Below are 14,394 nucleotides of genomic sequence, written 5' to 3'. Positions count from 1 at the left end.
CTTCCTTTGTGTCAAAGGAATCATCGTCGTCGTCTGGTATGGGGTCAAGATTGGGCAATGCTGGCGGGGTTGCTTCTTCATCAATAATTTCTTCTATTGTGGCATGCAATGGCTTCTGTTCGACCGTTTCCCTAGGAGGCGCCTTCGGCAGCACTACAACTGGGATAGGTTCTTCTTTCGTCTCTTTTGTTTTACGAAAGAGAGGAGGCAGTCTGTTCTTCTTTCATTCTTGATCGACTTCTTCTTCGATCTGGTCACTTTTCTCTGTACGAGAAAGCTCTAGCGTTTCCGCTTTCCATCGGATTACTGGGTCCATGGCGCGTAGCCAGGGGATCCCGAGCAAGATCTGATCACGTCGGCCTAGTCGCGTGATGTTAAACTTTCCGATCATTGATCGGTTATCTATCTTGACGATGAGGACGCAGTATCGCGTGATAGCGCCCCCTCTTGCATAACTCCCATCCGCGGTTGTAACCCGAAATGGTTTTGATAGTTTATGCGTTCGGATGCCGTGAGTTTTGACAAACTCTTCTGAGATAAAGGTTCCGGCGGCGCCGGAGTCAACGACTGCTGTCGTTTCGACGGTTTTCAGACGTGTCTTGGAGATGAGAGAAATGGGAACGCGGAGTTCCTTTCTTATTCCTGTGCTTCGTACAAGTCTTATAGGTACATCGGAAGATACGGACGTCGATCCCGTCTTCCACATCAAAAATCCTCGGCAAGGCGACGGATCGTTGTATCTTCTTCTTCTTCTTCTGTGTCGCTCATTTCTTTCCTGCGAACAGGGATCTTCTTCTTCTGTGGGCATGCTTTTGTCATGTGCCCCTTCTGGTGACACGTGAAGCAAAGCCCCTTCTTCATGTGGTCGCTTCTTTCGGCTTCAGTGAGCCGATCCACCTCCATAGCATTTGGATCGTGTCGGTCAACGGAGGGTCTAGGCACATAGCGTTGCCCAGAGGGTTTGGTGTTTATTCGATGATTGGATCTGAATGCGACACCCCTCTGATAGTTGCTATCGAGTCTGACGACCGCGGCGACGTACTTGTCGAAATCTGTTGGGATGGTTTCCATCTGGTAGACGGAGTTAACGATCCCTTTTTTCAGTCCGTCATTGAGGAACGTGATAAGGACGGCGTCCTGCTTGACTTCTGCTTGAGCGGCAAGCGTTTTGAAACTGGCGATGTAGGATGTGATGTCACCCGTCTGTTTCAACGTTCTAAGCCTGTTCATAGCGGTACCGACGGCATCGGCGGGTACGAATGCTTCTTTGAACTTTGTTTCAAAGTTCGCGAAGGTTCCATAGGTCTTGGCGGTGGTGTTGTCGACTTCTGTGTAGAAGGTGAGTGCCCAACCCATAGCACTGTCTTCTGTCATATATGCGAGGGCGGTAATAACCTTCTTCTCATCGGTGTTGTAAATTGTAGCGTTGAGCGCAAAATACGCTTTTAGCGCATACAACCATCGTAGTGCCTGATGGGGGCTCCCGTCGTAGGTGGACGGAGCTCCGGCTTTCAATTCTGGGATAGTGGTGGACATCCTAAGCGTTTCTGCTTAAGGGTGTTTCTTGGTTCTGGTTCAGGGGAACGTTTTCGTTCTCTCGCTGAGTCTCTTCTTGGTTCAGGGGAACGTTCTCGTTCTCTCGCTGAGTCTCTTCTTGGTTCTGTGTAACCTCTTTGATGAGAGGGTCGATTTGGCGACTTTAATCTTTTGTTACGGTAAACCGTAGGTCGACTAGGATAGGCTCGACGATAGACACTCGATAAGAGTGACGTCTAAAGCCGAATCGTAACCTTACAAATGTAAGGGTCTTCTAAGACAAGTTGGAGAGAGTGTCTCCGACTCGAATATCGATATCAGACACTTAGAGATTGGGGGTCTCTAAACGAAGGATGTTCTGGGTAAAACCTAGTAGATTAAAGTGAGGATTATCTAAGTACAAGACCTGCTTATATAGGTAAGGCCTGCTTTAGGGCCGGTACGTATACGTCATCGAGACGAGTCAGAGATAAGGGAAGTGACGTCAGCTAACGATGGCACGAGGCGGTCGCGCTGTGATACAGATAAGGGATGAGTCAGAGATAAGGGAAATGACGTCAGCTAACGATGGCACGAGGCGGTCGCGCTGTGATACATGCGTAAGCGGAAGAAAGGAATAGCCTAGTGATGGCACGGTTAAGTGCGGTCATGACGTAATACAAAGAGAGATAACAGAGAAAATGATAGGGGGCAACCGTTACTGTAACAGGTCCTGTGAATGTGACATTTTGTAAAAAGGGAAGGCATGCATTTCAGGACTGTTCCTCATCTGCTGAGTACAGGTTAACAATGTTGCATTGTTCACTAGGATTGATAAACATGATGACATGATCTTTACAAGACATTGACTCAGCTGGATTGTTGTATTGGTCCTCACATGCTTCCTTTTCTCGTGTGAGGACTGGTAGTCCATCACTATGAGGTGTGTTATGCAGGTGGGTCGTCGAGTGGTCCTCTACACTGATGACCCATTCCCATTTCCCTGCTCTCCCCTGGCTGGTGCATACATGTCATCAAATACTATGTCCACCTGTGGCGCTGTAGCCCTGTTGAACATGCCTAATGTGCGTGTGCATAGTCCCCTCCAGATCAACTCATTCTTTGGCAATTGGTCATCCACTGGGACTTGGCACTCTGGACTGATGTGCCCATGCAACCCACATCTGAAGCATTCTCCCAAACATATCTGTGCCATTCCTGGCATCAGTGGATACAGTGTCTGATCTGAGCACCTTGTTCCTCCTCCCCACAGGTTTTCCCATTGTCGTACCTGTTCCATGTAGGCCACTTGCCCACCTGGGGTGTCTTGGTGGTGCGTTAGCTCATTAACATGAGCTCACATTGTGTCTCACTCTTCTTGCATAGGTGGTTGACCTCTGGGACATTGCATTGCACTCTGATTCGCTGTGACATAGCGTATTTGTCAGCAAGCTGGTATATTGCTAGATGGGTTGGTTGGGGCATTACATGCTGTGTTCATGTTGCTAGAGGGTGGGGATGAGGTATTGATCAGTCTGATTGCCATGTGCTGCATCTGGAGATGCAAGATTTCAATGGGGTCCGTTTGCCTATTCTCAAGCTTTGCTATCCTCAAATTCTGTGCTTTCTCCACTTCTTTCTTCTCCTTCTCTCATCAAGCTTTGTCTTGGATGACATCAATATTTGCATCCTTTATCTCATCTAAGAATACTGTCCATGTGGCTGGTGCTGGTGAGGTGAGGTCTTGTATGATGCGCAGAAGCACTTCATGGACTTGATGGATGAACACTAGTGCATTAGCTACGCCTGCATCTTGGACTAGCTTTTGTAGATGTCCGTGGTAATGGAGATGCAACCAGGTTGAGACGCCTGCTACTGTGATGCGTTCTCCTACATCATCTTCCTTGAGTCTCAGTGTGAGCAGCTCCTTCTGATAATCTAGTGTAGATTTTGCAGCTACCACTATAGCTGGCCATTGCACTTGAAATGCCACTTTGATGGTCGTCCATGAGGTCAATTGTGCCACTGTTAGGGCGTTCCACCATATATCTGCTTGCAAGCCTGCAGAAATGAACATGCCGAATAAGGTGACCTTCGTCACTTCATCAGTGATTCTAGTGACTTGGATATATCTCTCTACTTCACACAAAAAATTCTGTGGGTTTTCATTCTCATTTCCATTGAACAATGTTGGCATGGGTGCAGTTGCCATTGGTAGATGTTGAATTTGGACTGGAATGGGTGGTGGTGCGATGCTTATCTTCGGGGATGGCCTCAGTTTGCTTATGTTATGGACGGTGAGTTGATGCAGGTATTAAGTCGATGGGAATGGGAATGGGATTGGGATTGGGAGGCTGATCTCTGGAATGGGGATGTTAGTGGATGGATCCAGTGCTCCTGGTAATGATTCCTCGTCATCTTCACATTCTTTTAGTTGCCTATTGACCTTGTGTTCTGACATTGATGTGTCATTGTCCAATAAAGCATGTTCATCAATTTCTGGAGTATCTAGTGGTGATGAGTTCTCTGACACAAATTCTGAGAGTTCTGAGGTGGGGTCTGTCTTCTTGGTGAATCATCCTCCTTTGCCTCTGGGTGGAAGGGACTTTTTCTTTGTTTGTTTGGCTAAGGGAAGATCAGACATCAGTGATGGGTTTTTGTACTTCTGAGTTGAAATGCTATGCTTTGAATGTGTTTTCCTTATGGCTCTAATGTGGTGGATTCTCTTAATTCTTGAACGTGTGCTCATGTATTCCACAAGGCTTCTAGATTTGGTTCTGGGTTCAACTCTGGACATGGCTCTGGACTCAGCTCTGGACTCAAAGGGAAAGCTCTAAGGCAGCAACTTGGTTGAGACAAACTCACTCTGTTCACCAGTTGGAGTGGTGCTTGCCATGTAGGCAGCCTGAACCTCGAAGAAGAGATGATCACTAGCTACTACATCCGTGCATTGTGACTAGCTGCTGACAAACGCTGCGAACTCCGGCAAATCCCGCACCTCTGCGACCCTCCTCCCTAGGGGTCCCCTATTCCACTGTCTTCTCTATTGTTCTGCTAAGACGGGACAAGTACATCTTCGGATCTCAACATGCTGCGAAAACCATAACTACTAGCATGGTTTGCCCAAGAAGATGAGCGGTGTCTGGTTAGTTCAGGAGTCAAGATGGCCCTGTACGTTTCGGACACAAGACAAAAGGCAGCCGGTCACGCAACATTGAGTAATTTCGTTCCCTAATCTGACCTGGGACATAACATGGTGCTGCTGGCTGTCGCAGTTCTTACACTCCCTGCATCCTTCCTCAGCATCGCAGTGGCTATTCCAAACCGCCATGCCGCAAAGCCTGCTGTTCGTGGACGAGCAGGGTTTGGCATTGTACGGCTTCCCCGAGAAGCTCACTGTGCTATTTGTCCAGAAGACATAAAGACAAATGGCGGTACTGCAACGCTTGTCTTTGACCAAGGGTCAACTGACGGAATCACTATGTGCACGTGAGTCTGCGTATATTCAGCTGCGCGCATATACTCATCGTGTGTGTAGCTATAAGGAGAGTTCCAGCACGGATATCATCTGTCCCTATGTAACGGTTAGTGCAATCCATGGGATGTGAGATTTGCTGACAGGTGTTTTATGCACCGTGACAGGACACTGGAGAGTTGAATGGCGCAGTCAAGTACTGTCCACAAACGGTTGCTCTTGGTGATTGTGTCAACAGTTAGGCATATGTCGAATTATACGATATTATATATGCCCTTCTGAGCCACAAAATTGGTTAGTGGGAGGGCGTCGTCATGCAAGCATTGATACTGGCTACAGGATAGCCCTTCACACTACATTGTACAGCATTTCTGTTCGACTTTCATATGGTATTTGTTGGGTACGACCTGGTCTAGCTACGTGGTTTTCATATTCGCAATTTAACCGCATTGATACACAATGAAACGCGTGAATTAAACTGTAGGTATCCCTAAACATGGATATACAATGTTAGTGTAGATCGAGAAACTGTGATACAAAGCGAAACACGCTGAAAGAAACAGAGCTAATATGCGCCCCGTCCGCTCAACACTTGAAGATTAGGAGTGTGAAGAGTGCCAGGAGTCCGCAGAGTATGTCCATTGCCACTATTTGCTACAGACACTCTATAGGCAAAGGCGTAGCTGGTACCCGGCTCACGGCAGGGAACCGCATCTCAATCTAGAAGCTTGCCCAGTTGACCCAAGAGATGCTTGCGAATTTTGACCTGCATGGGAAGTCGAAGCCCCACCACCAAGGGTATTGGTAGTAGATGACACAATTGGTGTTGGTGACAGTGCGGGAATTATTACAGCAGCTCAAGTCATCAGAGACACGTACTTGTCCTCGTCGGAAGCTGGGAGATGTCTCTTTCTCTTATCCGCAACTGCAGAACCAACAGCCTTCGAAAGTGTCTCCGAGTCCACCGAAGAGTGAGAGAGAGCCGCCCTAACACGGATGTCGTGACTCAAAACCATGTTCATTCTTGGAGGAGTGGAGCAGTGGGCGTAGCGGCCACGATATGGGCTAAACCAGCCAACTCAGAAGGAATACTAAGCAATTCCTGCACTTGCTGCTGTTCGAGCGTCTCGAAAGTTCAGACCTTGGTGAGATGTACTGACGTCGACGATAATATGATCTGCATCACTCAGGTGACCGGGAACATACAGGGAGTTTGTCAAAGGAACGAAGATAATCACTCCTGTACGAATAGAATCAAATAAGAGCTTGGAGATAGAAATGTTGAAACGTTGATGTACCTTTGTTTTATCTCCGACATTCTCAATGCGTGACTTAAACTTTGCTTGTGCTTGCTTCAGCTGAGCGAATAAAGTCGCGAGGTAGTTCAACTCCTACAACGCAATCAGATATGCAAAAAAACAACCATATCATCGACGTATCTCTCCTAGCGGCGCAAATAAGACAACTATTCAAGATTGGGATCGGCAACATTGATTTCTTAAGGCGTAGTTGAAGCCATCGCGGAGGATCGGGCGTGACTGGAGTATGAATATATGACCTCTTCAGCGTATTGGACCTTGTGAGTGACTTTGTTGTTGTAGACTCGAGTTCGTGGTGGGTAATGATGACAGTGCACCGCAATGTGCATAGTAGCAGTGCAGTAACTCCAAACCCATGGGGCGCTCATCGTGATCGGCGGCGGCGAGGAACCCGGCGGGGCTCGAAGAAGATCTGCGCAGACATAGTCTCCGGTAGACCGTGACAGACCCCAGAAGATCAGTCGAGGCCGAAGTTGCAGTGACCGAGGAGGTACCAGAGGTATACCCAGAGACCAGCGATGACATGAGTAGGGTATAGCACAGGTGTACCCGCGGGTCGGAAGATGAACACCGTACCCGTACCCGTCAACACCGTACCCGTACGGGTACGGGTACGGTATTACCCGTACTAACCCGCGGTATAGCAGCTTACCCGCGGTGTTGCATTTACCCGCGGGTACACATACAAGAAATAGTAACACTACGTAGCCTGTAGGTCTAATAACCTCACCCAACACTCTCGTCCTCTCGTTTTCTTTTCTTCAGAGACTTCATGATCTTAGTAAGATCCTTGGGTGCTACCAGATCACAGCGGAGCCACGAGCCAAGACAGAGGAATGCGCGAGTCGATGACGGAGACAAGCGGTTTCGAGTGAAGTGCAGAAGGTGCCGGCCTTGCGAAAATACACGTTCGACTGCAGTCGAGGTAGCTATGGTGTGTAACACATAAGCTGTGATGCTAGCGAGAGCGATGATGCACAACCTACCAGGAATGCTAAGGTAATCAAGTGCCATCCGGTGCAAATTCGGATACGTCTTTTGATTATGGACCCACCATTGCAGTGGGACTTTGGTATTCTCTACTGGTTGCCTCAAATAGTCGTCAAGCTCATCTACTAGAGATGCTGCTGTGCCAAGAAATATGTCACCAAAGTCATCAGCACATTGTCGTACCTTGTCTTCTACCGAGACATGTGCAGCTGGAGTTGAAGGTGAGACCTGGTCTTTGTAACGATCTATGTACTCTTCTCGGACGAGATTCAGAGAAAACTGATCCGCTCGTGGCCTGTACCTTTCCGCCACTAAATGCAAGATCAACTGCCTCTTTGCCCCAACGGCCATTGGTGTGATGCCTTAGATTCGTAGTCGATGACTTGTCCCCGGAGTCCTGGAAGCGGCGGACACCTCCGGAAGGGAGTTTGCACTTGTGTGCCCCGCAAGGGAAGAAATGAACTAGACGTCCATCGTGATACTGGACAGCCACAGCGTCAAGCTTAAAAAACGAATAGACTGCTGAACGCCATGTTTTCTTGAGAGTATCTGTGAGCGAAAATTAATCAAGGTCCACGCAAACGCGAGCAATAAGTTCACGTACTTAGATCAGCTTCGTCATCCTGTTCGGCGGCAGGAGGTGCCACATCATTTTCATCAACATCAACATCAACATCAATTACTTCCGGAGCAGCGGAGTGCAACTCAGAGGGGGTTGCTGTGGCCTGTGCAAGGATAAGCTTGACACGTTTTGCAACATTGTCCACTATGGGCTGCGGAGATGACGATATATTTAAACATGTTGAGGTGGACTCAGCGAGCGAGGCCGTGTCATTGACAGTAGACTGATTAACCATGATGATGATGGAATAAATGGTATTGAGAGTCTACATACCTCACTTTATACTGTTGAATCGCCGAGTGCAGCGGGTTACTGTTACAGTCAACGACCCTCCGAAAAATAGGGATCGTAGTGAGTGGCGAATCCTTGTCATGTCCAACCGTCACTGTTGCAGTCAACGACCCTCCGAAAAATAAGGATCGTAGTGAGTGGTGAATCCTTGTCATGTCCAATATATAACACCGGAGAACATTCGGAGATAGCGCGGCTACTAGTACCCGTGAACATACCCGTATACTGTGCAAACGGGTACGGTATGACCACGGGTGCCAAATCTCTACACCGTACCCGTACCCGCCATACCCGTGACCCCCATACCCGCGGTGTGGCCCATACCCGTGCTATACCCTAGACATGAGCGGGCGCATGGCCCGTATGTTCAAGGATCACATAATACAGCATCAGATTCACCTCTCCTGCAGGTTCAAAATTCGCGCCCTACTCATATACATCCTTCAGTGTTTCGCTTAAAATTCCACGAACATCCGAGTTTTTCGTCCGTGTCGTTGATGCGTTATACTTCACTGATAGAATCTCAGAGCAGTATCATTGCTGTATGGCTGGTACTAGCAAAGATCTACATTTGGGAAACGTTGAGCGCCCTGGTACCAGTGCACTGTCTTAAGCTGTTCGCTTCCGCGTACGGTCCAGGGTATCACTCATTTCTGTCCGCTCACCTCAGACTCTTCCCAACCATTTGCTCCATCCCTAAAGGCAATTAGTTACGTCGTACTCATGTCAAGAGCATTAATCACCTCCAAACGTAGCCGAAGACTATCACAAGAGGGTAGCACGGACGTCGCGCATGATCAGAGCGCCCACCTTGACGATCACTCTCCCCAACAAACTGATACCCTACGACCCGCCGACAAGTAAGTTGCGACTTCTTAAAATCATCTTGGTGCCCCATTTGACAGCAATGCAGTGAGAAGGAAAACTCCGGACCTTCGATGGTGCAGCTATCATCAGGAATGTGAGCATTTCTGCCCCGGTGCTTTTGCACCCCCCTTACACGGATTGCAGCTCGAACTCTGGGCCTCCCCAACAACCAGAACCTTGCGCACAGGAAAGTACTAATGATGCTCCCAACAGCGGCTTAACTGCAAGTTCAACTCGGTCACAAAGTCCAACATGTTCATATCATCTCAGCGAGGCGCAAAAGGTCGTAGTGCAGGAGGACCAACCAAGTCCAAGTGAAATGTGGGCGGCCAAATAAGCCAAGGGGTCACAACTGATGATACTATGCCTGCAGAGTGAATGTCTTGAAGCAAGTGTTGGACGTTCTACAGGACTCAACGATTGCCTCGAAGACCGGCAAGGATGACCGCTCTCGTTTCTGGGCGGCATACAAAAAAGTCGCCGAGGAACACGACGACGAGTTCCTTGAGCGATACAATAGCGACATGGACATCGTGTTAATCTTCGTAAGTTTCACACACTCGCCTTTGCCTTGTGTTAGGATTGACGTTTGATCAGTCTGGTCTGTTCTCCGCTGTTAGCACGGCTTTTATCGTGGCCATGGAGTCGAATCTCAGTCCAGACCCCGATGACATCACGCATGCCCTTCTCACGCAGCTCGTCCAGATTGGACTGGGCAACTTCACTGCAGCGGGGCCTACGCCAGCATCGACAGCATCTACCTGGTCGCCGTCCATAGCCAATATAAGGATTCAATTGATCGCATACGCAAGCTTATCCATGAGTTTGCTTGCTGCGTTTGGTGCCGTGCTAGGTAAGCAATGGCTCGGGTACTACAAATCACACAGATACGGCCGCGGCTCGGAGGAAGAACGAGGGAAGCGCAGACAAGAGAAGTTCGACGGCATCGTCGCATGGTATTTCGATGCCGTCGTACAGTCGTTTCCGATTTTACTCCAGATCTCCCTTCTTCTGTTTGGGATCGCCCTCAGCGCCAACATGTGGTACCGGCAGTACACTATAGCCTGGGTCATTATTGCAACAACGGCCTTCGGATTTTTGTTCTATTCATTGACTGTGATGGCAGCTTTGGTATCCCCCGCCTGTCCATTTCAGACACCAACATCGACGATATTGCGCATGTTGCACATCGACAGTAAGATCATCTTGTGAGTTCTGGCGGTCACTTTCATTCTGAGTCAAAATTGCAGGAGTTCTACGCCCAATGGTCAAATTGGCCTCCTGGTATCCTCAGCAGCTGGTGACGCTGGTGCACGGTAAGGATCGTTTTTTTATGTATACATAATTTGAACTGTTTCTTGTTAGGTGTGCTGCAATGGCGGTTTGGTGTCCTCAGTTTAAGATTATTAAAAGCACTGTCAGGTTACGTTCTTTGCTACCTACTGTATAGCACACAGCGCTCATTCCACTCCAGACTTTGTGCTTGTGATCAGCTCATCCGCATGGCGCTCTCTTCAGCAATTATTCGGCGCCCTTCATCACCTTCTGCCTTCGCTGCATTCTTTCCTTCCGCGCCCTCCGACAAATGTCGTGGACTCTGAAGCACAACTCCATAATCAGAACTTGGATGTTGTAGCCAAGAATCAATGCCCCCTTAGCCTTGAGCTAGCAGACACACCTATCAGCGGTCTCGAAGCTCCTAGCATCAAGTGGCTGCTGGAGACATCTACGGATCCTGAAGTATTTTTCGTGACTGCTGGTCTTGTTCCCCAGGTTCAATGGCCTCTGGATCTTGACGTCTCCGACACCCTGCGTCAGCTGTGTGATATTTACACAAGCTGCTTCGACGTGCATGGGGAAATTGTACCCTCGTTGACGGAGAAGGCATTGGCATCTACAATGGCTTTGAGTCACTTATACTGCGGACGCGTGCTTCAGGCATATCCAAGCCGTGGTGAATATCTTGGTCAGAGGAGAGACGACTTCACGGTGTTTTATGAAATGTTGTCCAGGCAGGATGCACGAGCCTATGAGCTTGCCCTGACAACCAAACTTTCTTTTTCCCGTAGGATACGTGCATTTCCTTCAGGGTTGGAAGATTGCCCTGATTCCGTCCCCGAGTGGCTTTCACATATTCTTCCTTACCACTTCGTTACTGGGCAAGTGGACGAAGACGTTGAAACACTCGCCATGACGGTCGTATCAAAGCTGCTATCCTCCCCATACTCTCCATCGCCTCAAATCATAGCCAACTGCACTCTTCTTGCTTGCGTCATGGTCGGCGGTCAGTTTGACAAGAAGGACATAGTTCGAATTGATAAAAGGTGCTATCGAATTATTTGATGTTTCTTCCGACATGTTTAACGAACGGCCTGCGTAGTTCTGCTCTTCGTCAACTCGGCCCATCTCTTTTGGCGCAGTTTCGACAAGCACTCTGGACATGCGATGGACATAGCACAGGAGTTGCACGCCGAGCATGGAACCTCCTCCATGTCATCTGTCGCATGCTTGAACTTGCTCGAGCTGATGTGCCTTCATTCCAACAGGCGTTTAGCCAGAATTTGGACATGTGCAGGAAGATTTTTTTACAAGCGAGGTCATCCGAACAGAATGATCCCTCGGGTTCAATGACACCTTTGCGACACATGCTGCGCTTCACGCTCGCCACTGCCTGCCCATCTTTTGACCCTAACCCCTTGTGGATTGAGGTTTGGTGGACAGGAAACTCCTCGCCAGAAGATTTTAACTGGCTAATAGATTACCTCGACGATGTTTATTCCAACGACCACGAGACAGCAGGTGACATCCTTGTACTACTGGGTAGTATGAAAGTGAGCTGTAGCCCTGCCAAACAACATCTGTTCATCAAGAGGCTCATTGCCTGTATGGACAGCAGCATGCCTTACCGTTTACGCCATGCTGCCATTCGCGCTGCTCACAGTTCCCGTGAAATCTTGGCCTCCATTGATGCCGTTGATTATGGAGATATGGTTTTAGCCAAGCTCTCCCCTGCTATCCTGACCGCAGTTTGTCCACAACCGGGTACAACATCCGGCGATGAAGATCCTGACCGGCCCTTCAATATCAAGCGCGACTCGTGCTATCTCGAACTGGTTTTTGCCCTCGCGAGGAACCCAAACTGGCGCCCCCATTTATTTGAGGCTCGCCATATTGATCGGTGCATCAGCATGATTCCAAAGTGCTGTAACATATTCATGCCGCATGCATTCTATTTAGCTGGTATCTTCCTCCGAATCACACCTGAACAATCGTTGGTTACATCGCTTGATTCTATCACGGAGCACCAGTGGTGGGACGTGATATGTATGGCATGGCCACATGCTTCCTCCATAATCGAGGATGACATACATTGTTTCGAATCTCTTCCCGTTCTTGTGGAAGGCACAAGAAAATATATCCATACCGCTTCAAAACCTAGTCTCAAGTGGCTCATCAGAGATGTGGATAGTGTTCTTAACACGGTGGAGAGACGATATTCAGAGAAGGGAGAGGGGGTCGTTGCTGCTGTGAAGGAGTTGAGAGGTGTAGCCCATGGCATGTTTTAGAGGTACAGTCAATAATTATTGGGCAAGAAACACGTCTCTTGGTTATCACGGGGATCAAGGGAAGCATGATGGGCAGTGCACCTTGAGTGTAAAAGGTAGACGAGATGAGAAGTATCAAAACCTGAATGAACTCAGTGAATTGATGGACGAATATGAAACCCAAGTGGCGTGCAGTGTAAAAGCTCGGGACACCAGCACATAACATAAATGCATCGACAAGGTTCGATTTCGTCAGAACTGGACACTGTCAGCTGCGAAGGATTGTGTTTGGGCGCCCGAATCATCCATTTATCCAGACCATGGATAAACGTAAAACTAGTTCGATTTTCTCAGTGATACCATTAAAATACATCAGCCGGCGCTTTCACAGAATCCCGACGACATAAAGTTGAAGCTGTTTCCGTTTCTGATGAACGAACTGCGTAAAAGTCCTCGAACATGACAGAACACAAATCTCGAATGCGAACATCACAAAGAATCAACGACAGTGAAGTAAACCACTCTCGGGGAGGGACTGTGATATACGATTACAGGTAAATGTTGATCGGTGAGCACCCAATGTTAATGAGGCCGTACTAGACACCATTTCGTCGGTCAGAGTACATAATACAGGAACACCAAACGACTCACGTATGTGTTACCACTGCAGCAGACAGGCTCCTGGTTACACACCGCGCCACTACCAGTGCCAATGACGCTGATGGGACTGCAGCCCATTCCAACCTTGGAGTCCTCGACGGGTTCAAGGGCGATGTTCAGTACCCTTGTGATTGCGTTCAGTTGAGGGCTGCTGTACTGTTCGGGGGTCAGACACGGCCCAGACGGGTCAAGAATTACGCACGTCATATGTGGTTTGGCAGCATGAGACGGTGCCAGTGTCGCACTGTGCGCCCGAACTGCAAGTGCTGTTGTCACGAGCAGATAGGGTGGGTACAGCGCTGGTTCCCACGACGAATGCGAGAAGAGAGACGAGGGGGACAGAAAGAGCGAACATGTTTGAGGGGTGGGGTTAAAACTTTTGAGAGGAAAATGAGTGACTTTAAAGTGGGTTGAAGGAAGAAGATTATTACCTGCTGCCTTTATATCAGCTATGAGCTGTAGAGCGGCGTCGCTAGCTTCAGGGAAGCGAAATGGAAGTAATTAATGGCACCTCATCGGGGTTGCGTTCTGAACTGCACAATGTCCTGTCACATAAAATCAGCATATGAAGGAGGTCTATTAACAATCTTGGCCACGCACCATCAAAAACCATGATCAATCGTGATATATGGCAGCTTACTACCTAGTCGACCGTTGTATGCAACATTAGAGGTGAAGCTTGAGTTTCAACAAGTCGATAGCATTCAGCAACGCAACTTCTCGTTCTGAGGTCCAGCGCTTTGAAGTTTAAATTTGGTGAAGCAGAAGCTTAGAGCGGCGTGTACGAGTACGTACAATGGGTGAAAAAGAACTCCGAGCTTGTTCGCTTCGTGAACGGGTAAGTAGGCATTACCGAAGCTACAGGAACACATGCCAGCTTGACTGATGAGCACAGTTCCAAATACCAGCACGTAAGTATAATACATACTCACTGGTGTGCGGGCCTGGATGGCTGACCTTGTCGAGGCCTTGACCTGTATACGTATCGCACATGAAGAGATTTATGAATCTGAAATTAACAGACGCTACTTCCAAATATGGAAGGTTTCGAGACAAGTTCACTCACAGGTGTTGGGGAACTGCAAATTCCCGACAAACTCAACAAGTGCC

General features: G+C 48.5%; 7 protein-coding genes across 7 annotated transcripts; 3 read left to right on the top strand and 4 right to left on the bottom strand.

The window, feature by feature from the left end:
* Nucleotides 1-3,169: 3,169 nt before the first annotated feature.
* Nucleotides 3,170-3,727, bottom strand: BJ212DRAFT_1295770 (uncharacterized protein; the record flags this gene model as incomplete). Its single annotated transcript, XM_041332354.1, has 1 exon — nucleotides 3,170-3,727. The coding sequence occupies one exon, from the start codon at nucleotides 3,725-3,727 to the stop codon at nucleotides 3,170-3,172; it is 558 nt and encodes a 185-aa protein (XP_041198369.1).
* An 808-nt stretch (nucleotides 3,728-4,535) lies between these two features.
* Nucleotides 4,536-5,451, top strand: BJ212DRAFT_1321641 (uncharacterized protein). Its single transcript, XM_041334416.1, has 3 exons — nucleotides 4,536-5,004; nucleotides 5,054-5,099; nucleotides 5,158-5,451. Exons 1-3 carry the CDS (start codon nucleotides 4,769-4,771, stop codon nucleotides 5,230-5,232), a joined length of 357 nt encoding a protein of 118 aa, XP_041198368.1. The 5' UTR covers nucleotides 4,536-4,768; the 3' UTR covers nucleotides 5,233-5,451.
* Nucleotides 5,452-6,159: 708 nt separating this feature from the next.
* BJ212DRAFT_1244676 (uncharacterized protein) lies at nucleotides 6,160-6,381 on the bottom strand (the record flags this gene model as incomplete). The annotated part of the gene is made up of 2 exons (XM_041329635.1): nucleotides 6,160-6,230; nucleotides 6,279-6,381. Coding segments are annotated over 2 exons (174 nt in total), but the record flags the coding sequence as incomplete, so codon positions are not given.
* A 914-nt stretch (nucleotides 6,382-7,295) lies between these two features.
* BJ212DRAFT_1423787 (uncharacterized protein) lies at nucleotides 7,296-8,335 on the bottom strand. Its single transcript, XM_041337642.1, has 2 exons — nucleotides 7,904-8,335; nucleotides 7,296-7,848 (listed from the first exon to the last, which is right to left on the bottom strand). The coding sequence occupies exons 1-2, from the start codon at nucleotides 8,154-8,156 to the stop codon at nucleotides 7,466-7,468; spliced, it is 636 nt and encodes a 211-aa protein (XP_041198366.1). The 5' UTR covers nucleotides 8,157-8,335; the 3' UTR covers nucleotides 7,296-7,465.
* A 1,181-nt stretch (nucleotides 8,336-9,516) lies between these two features.
* BJ212DRAFT_1218552 (uncharacterized protein) lies at nucleotides 9,517-9,943 on the top strand (the record flags this gene model as incomplete). Its single annotated transcript, XM_041329337.1, has 2 exons — nucleotides 9,517-9,624; nucleotides 9,677-9,943. Coding segments are annotated over 2 exons (375 nt in total), but the record flags the coding sequence as incomplete, so codon positions are not given.
* Nucleotides 9,944-11,337: 1,394 nt separating this feature from the next.
* BJ212DRAFT_1321622 (uncharacterized protein) lies at nucleotides 11,338-12,697 on the top strand. Its single transcript, XM_041334415.1, has 2 exons — nucleotides 11,338-11,403; nucleotides 11,460-12,697. Exons 1-2 carry the CDS (start codon nucleotides 11,354-11,356, stop codon nucleotides 12,643-12,645), a joined length of 1,236 nt encoding a protein of 411 aa, XP_041198364.1. The 5' UTR covers nucleotides 11,338-11,353; the 3' UTR covers nucleotides 12,646-12,697.
* Nucleotides 12,698-13,101: 404 nt separating this feature from the next.
* Nucleotides 13,102-13,939, bottom strand: BJ212DRAFT_540444 (fungal hydrophobin-domain-containing protein). The gene is made up of 5 exons (XM_041343451.1): nucleotides 13,885-13,939; nucleotides 13,716-13,829; nucleotides 13,487-13,660; nucleotides 13,276-13,440; nucleotides 13,102-13,220 (listed from the first exon to the last, which is right to left on the bottom strand). Exons 3-5 carry the CDS (start codon nucleotides 13,637-13,639, stop codon nucleotides 13,173-13,175), a joined length of 366 nt encoding a protein of 121 aa, XP_041198363.1. The 5' UTR covers nucleotides 13,640-13,660; nucleotides 13,716-13,829; nucleotides 13,885-13,939; the 3' UTR covers nucleotides 13,102-13,172.
* Nucleotides 13,940-14,394: the final 455 nt, after the last annotated feature.

Source organism: Suillus subaureus (genome assembly GCF_016647635.1).
Source record: "Suillus subaureus strain MN1 chromosome Unknown BJ212scaffold_3, whole genome shotgun sequence".
In the NCBI taxonomy this organism is placed as follows: Eukaryota; Fungi; Basidiomycota; class Agaricomycetes; order Boletales; family Suillaceae; genus Suillus; species Suillus subaureus.
The sequence above is the reverse complement of the archived record's forward strand: the minus strand, read 5'-3'. Positions and strand labels throughout refer to the sequence as shown.

Excerpts from the sequence above, each read along its gene's own strand:
- BJ212DRAFT_1321622 (XM_041334415.1), top strand. The coding sequence starts at position 11,354 with ATGGTCGGCGGTCAGTTTGACAAGAAGGACATAGTTCGAATTGATAAA. Across the intron at positions 11,404-11,459 it reads ATAGTTCGAATTGATAAAAG|TTCTGCTCTTCGTCAACTCG; the intron begins GTGCTATCGAAT and ends CGGCCTGCGTAG.
- BJ212DRAFT_1423787 (XM_041337642.1), bottom strand. The coding sequence starts at position 8,156 with ATGGTTAATCAGTCTACTGTCAATGACACGGCCTCGCTCGCTGAGTCC. Across the intron at positions 7,849-7,903 it reads GGATGACGAAGCTGATCTAA|ATACTCTCAAGAAAACATGG; the intron begins GTACGTGAACTT and ends TTTCGCTCACAG.
- BJ212DRAFT_540444 (XM_041343451.1), bottom strand. The coding sequence starts at position 13,639 with ATGTTCGCTCTTTCTGTCCCCCTCGTCTCTCTTCTCGCATTCGTCGTG. Across the intron at positions 13,441-13,486 it reads GCTGCCAAACCACATATGAC|TACAGCAGCCCTCAACTGAA; the intron begins GTGCGTAATTCT and ends ACCCCCGAACAG. Across the intron at positions 13,221-13,275 it reads GCTGCAGTGGTAACACATAC|TACGGCCTCATTAACATTGG; the intron begins GTGAGTCGTTTG and ends AATGGTGTCTAG.
- BJ212DRAFT_1321641 (XM_041334416.1), top strand. The coding sequence starts at position 4,769 with ATGGTGCTGCTGGCTGTCGCAGTTCTTACACTCCCTGCATCCTTCCTC. Across the intron at positions 5,005-5,053 it reads GACGGAATCACTATGTGCAC|CTATAAGGAGAGTTCCAGCA; the intron begins GTGAGTCTGCGT and ends TCGTGTGTGTAG. Across the intron at positions 5,100-5,157 it reads TCATCTGTCCCTATGTAACG|GACACTGGAGAGTTGAATGG; the intron begins GTTAGTGCAATC and ends GCACCGTGACAG.